At 44.2% G+C, this 4,610-nt stretch overlaps 1 protein-coding gene across 1 annotated transcript; it reads left to right on the top strand.

Moving 5' to 3' along the window:
• Nucleotides 1–2,193: 2,193 nt before the first annotated feature.
• Nucleotides 2,194–4,177, top strand: LOC131692406 (cytochrome P450 4C1-like). The gene is made up of 4 exons (XM_058979434.1): nucleotides 2,194–2,420; nucleotides 2,473–2,865; nucleotides 2,922–3,186; nucleotides 3,242–4,177. Exons 1-4 carry the CDS (start codon nucleotides 2,246–2,248, stop codon nucleotides 3,945–3,947), a joined length of 1,539 nt encoding a protein of 512 aa, XP_058835417.1. The 5' UTR covers nucleotides 2,194–2,245; the 3' UTR covers nucleotides 3,948–4,177.
• The last annotated feature ends 433 nt before the right edge of the window (nucleotides 4,178–4,610 follow it).

Genomic DNA, 4,610 nt, shown 5'->3' with positions numbered 1-4,610 from the left:
CCACGAACTGAATAGTGACGAGTTTTGAACGTAGCCGGAGACCTCCCAAGGTTTTGGCGGGACGGAGGCAGCCGTACTGTTAGCCCACTTGCCATTTCAAGTCGTTGTCATACTTCCATACACGCCTGTCAGCCCAAAGTCGCCATCTGATTCGTGATCCGTATCCTGTCCGTCGACGTTCGCCATGGTCAGTATACCATAATCAAGATGTTATTGGCGTCGATCCTGATGTGCCGGTTGGTACTTCGCTTGGGTTTGGGTGCTTTTATTGCTAAGATCTGTGATTACTGAAACCTTAGGATCTTAGAAGGAGTGACACAGACTCGCTTCGTCGGAGCTGCTTCCCCACGGAACTACGTCAAGGTATTACTTCGTGGGGGGGGGGGGGGGTTCGTTGTGTTTTCATCGCCCCTCTTGCTTCTGTTCTATCTCGGAGCCTCACTTGGTTCATGAAATGGTTCGATCTTTGAGCTTTGATTTAACTCCCGACTCTTCTCTTGCTTCTTGTCTCCATCTATTACGTGGCCGTTTAGCTCTTGTCTTCATGAACCTTTTAGGAGCTGATTCCTTGAACCATTTAGCTCCTGTTTCCGTGATTCATTCAGCTCCCGGCATTATCACGATCCACTTGGATAGTCCCCAACGGCGAACTCATTCTACTCCGACCGATAGTTCCCCGACGGAGGAATTTCTCTTAACACCGATACCCGCTTCCTAGAGCTATTTAGCTCCCAGCTTTATCGAGATCGACTCAGATATTATCCTACTCCGAGTGTGAGTTTACCGGTAACGCAATTTCTCTCGGTAACGGTGTTTGTTTCGTGAGCCAATTAGCTCCCATTTTCGTCACGATTCTGTCGGGTAGTCCAGGGCGGCGAACCTACCCTACCGTGAATTCTCTGACGGTAGATTGCTCCCAATACCGATGTTCGTTTCCGTGAGCCATTTAGCTCCCCGGTGGTGGATCTAGCCTACTCACAAGCTACACGGTAGGGTGTCGAGGTCGGTCCTGCAATTCCTGTGAAACCAGACGTCCGGTTCTCTGGCGCCCCGAATCTTCCTTCTTCCACTTCCTCTGCAGCACGGAGAGTATACTCGTAACCACTTTGTTGACAGCGTCCCAGGTATGCTCGTCGTGGCACATCTCTTCAACGATATTGTCAATTGTCACACCAGGCATACAAAGGTACGAAGGGACTTCTTCGAACCTAGGGCATTCGAAGAGCACGTACTTCGGTTTCTCTTGCACGTTTGAACAGTCCGGACAAAGGGGTGACGAAGCATGTCCAAATCGCTGCGGGCAGTCCTGGAAGCATACTTGCCCGGGCAAAAACTGCGTCTAATGGAAGTTCACCTTTCCATGCTTCCTATGGACCTAAGCAATGATGGGATGAGTCGGTGGGTCCACCTTCTCTTCTCCGCGATGTCCCACTCTTGCTGCCAATTAACTTAACTTAATCCCAAAACGTTGAGCTGAGTCGATTGGTACTTAAAACTTGGCCCACTGGGCCTCGGAAACCTCTTACAAGTGTGAGCGAATTCTTTATATTTCTATTATAAAAAATGTATATGTTAACCCATGTGGCTAAATTCACTGTCAAGGAAGACCGATAGTGTCAAACTCGGACATGTTTACATTTTTGTAGAAAATCAATGTATTCTGAAGTTTTAAGGATTGTACATATATGTTGCTATATTTAGAAAATTGTGCTCTATCAATTGATGTAAGAAAAGAAGACTTATATTCTTCATTTAATCACCTAAAAGTCCTTGCTTGCCCACACAGCGGGAGGAGAGTGCCAAAAATTGTGGTATATCTTTCCACGTGACTTATATCAACGGCCTCTAAGTAAAGCACACTTGAGATTCTTGGCGGGGTGATGCTGTCGAAAACAACGGATCTGGTCGAAGTGTCAAGAAGAATTCATACTATGGCGTCCATTTGGCTGTGGTAAAAACACAACCGCCCCCACCCGTTTCGGAATATGATGTGCTCTCTCCGATCGAAGCCATAAACTCTTTCGCATTGAAGCTTGACGATCCCAATGTTTGTAAATAGGTAATTTGCCATATAAATGATCCTAGAAGTGCGCTCGCCTTATCACCGTCTTATCATTTGCATTGTTGATAAACTATGCCGCATATTTATAATAAACTGACACTCCGAACATCGGCACTCAGAGTTGAAATTGTGCTCTTGTGGATTGGTTGTGGAAAACCCAAAGGGTGAAAATCTTGAAACGCAATGGATTTTTCTATAAATTATTGGTTATTTATTGTTGGCTTGTTACTGCTGGTGATTTTTGTTCTGGACCTGATGAACAAAAGAGGACGAATGTTTCGTGCAATAAATAAATTTGCAGGTCCACCGACTCGACCGCTTATTGGGACATTGTGTGAAATCTTGTTTCTAAATCAAGGTAAAAGAAATTACAAAATTTCTCCAGTTAGGAGCTAATAATTCGTTTGCAGCGAAAACATTTCAGTGTGCACGTGGTTGGGCCAAGAAGTACGGCGGATCATACCGATTCTGGTGGAACGATTGGTTCTGTGTGCTAAATGTAGTGCGAGTGCGTGAAGCTGAATCATTGCTATCCAGTACTAAGAACATCGATAAGAGCCGATTCTATAAGTTCTTACATCCACTGCTAGGATTGGGTTTGCTGAATAGCACGGGCCCAAAATGGATGCAACGTCGCAGGATTTTAACACCTACATTTCATTTTAACATACTCAATGGTTTCCATCAAACGTTCGTTGAGGAATGTGATCAATTAATAGCGACGCTGTCCAAAGATGCCAGTTTAGGAAGAGCTACAAAGCTGCAACCCGTGATGTCCAGGTTTACCTTGAGTACTATATGTGGTAGGCTCCGGTTGCTATTAATTATAAAGGTGACTATCAATAGAAGTATATTTCAGAAACTTCAATGGGTGTAAAGCTATCATCTACGGCAGGTGCTGACGAATATCGACAGAAGCTGTACGAAATCGGAGAAATGTTAGTTCACCGACTGATGCGACCATGGTTGCACAGTGATTTAGCGTGTAAGCTTAACGGGTACCAAAACGCTCTGCAGAAATTGTTACTTCCAGTTCACTCTTTTACAACTGGTATTATTAACCAACGAAGACAGGAGTTCCAACAAATTTCTGACAAGACGGAAGTCATTACCGAAGAAAACCTGTAATATCGTGTCTTTGTCGATAATCTACGATAATTTCTAGAAGATCTCTTACAGTTACACCAGCACAAAGAAGCGTTACGCCATGCTGGATTCACTGTTACTAGCTGAACAGAAGCAACAGATTGACGACGAAGGTATCCGCGAGGAAGTGGATACGTTCACCTTCGAGGGGCACGACACTACAGCGTCGGCACTGGTGTTCATCTTCTTTACTCTGGCGAGAGAGCAACACGTCCAGGAACGAATACATAAGGAAATCTGCGAAGTAAAAAGCCAAAAATTGGTTAAAGATGGACCATTCAGTCCACAAGATTACGCGGAAATGAAGTTCATGGATAGGGCGATAAAAGAATGTCTCCGTCTGTGGCCACCGGTGACGTTCATCTCGAGAGCTGTTTCCGAAGACATCGTACTGTCGGATGGCAACATTATACCGGCGGGTGTCGTTGTCAACCTTCATATCTTTGACTTGCATCGAGACCCGGAGCAGTTTCCAGATCCTGATGTATTTAACGCGGACCGCTTCCTACCGGAGAACGTTGATCGTAGGAATCCATATGCTTACGTACCGTTTAGCGCCGGGCCAAGAAACTGTATCGGTCAGAAGTATGCGATGATGGAACTGAAGGCCGTTATCGCACATACGCTACTGCAGTTCAAGGTACTGCCGAAGACACGCTTGGAAGAGATAAACTTTGTGGCAGATCTCGTGCTTCGGAGCAGTAATACGATTGAGGTTAGATTCGTGAAGCGAGAATAATTCCATCCAGTGTGGTAATGAAACCAAGCAGATCATTCCGATATGGAGTAGACGAATCCCAATTCATCTCAGCTACTCTGTTCATCTCACAAGGAATACGGTAACTCAACTTCACAGAATCTACCATTTGAGTAGTGGTATAAATTCCTTTGGACATTTCTCGTTATTTTAGCAGTCATCACATTCTTCAAATGAGCGATGCAAATTAAAAAATAAAGCACTCATAATTAAATTCCATAGCAACCTGTGCCTTTCATTTAAGACTAAGTGTGAGAAAATCAGTTCTCCGAGTAACCGATGTACGATTGTTGGTCACATACAAACACACATTTGCCGACTCGTCGAAGTGAGTCCAATGATATAAGAATTTCGGCCCTCCGGGCCTCTGTTACAAGTTCGATTTTCAGAATGATTGCATAACCTTTCTATAGTAGACTATAGTAGAATGGCAAAAAGGTTTATATGGGAAATTTACGAGTGACCAATACTTCGTTCAAATTAAATTCGGTAGTAGTCACCCAATTAACTCGGCGTCGTATAAGGATGACCAACAAAAATCGTATAAGCATACAATTTGTATCGGAATCGTATAATGGTACACCGCATGCATGAGCATTATACAAAATTTATCTCAAATAGTGCGTTGAGATGACTCCTTTACGA

Source organism: Topomyia yanbarensis, chromosome 3 (genome assembly GCF_030247195.1).
Source record: "Topomyia yanbarensis strain Yona2022 chromosome 3, ASM3024719v1, whole genome shotgun sequence".
In the NCBI taxonomy this organism is placed as follows: domain Eukaryota; kingdom Metazoa; phylum Arthropoda; class Insecta; order Diptera; family Culicidae; genus Topomyia; species Topomyia yanbarensis.
Note: the sequence above shows the minus strand (reverse complement) of the source record. Positions and strands in the feature narration are given on the sequence as shown.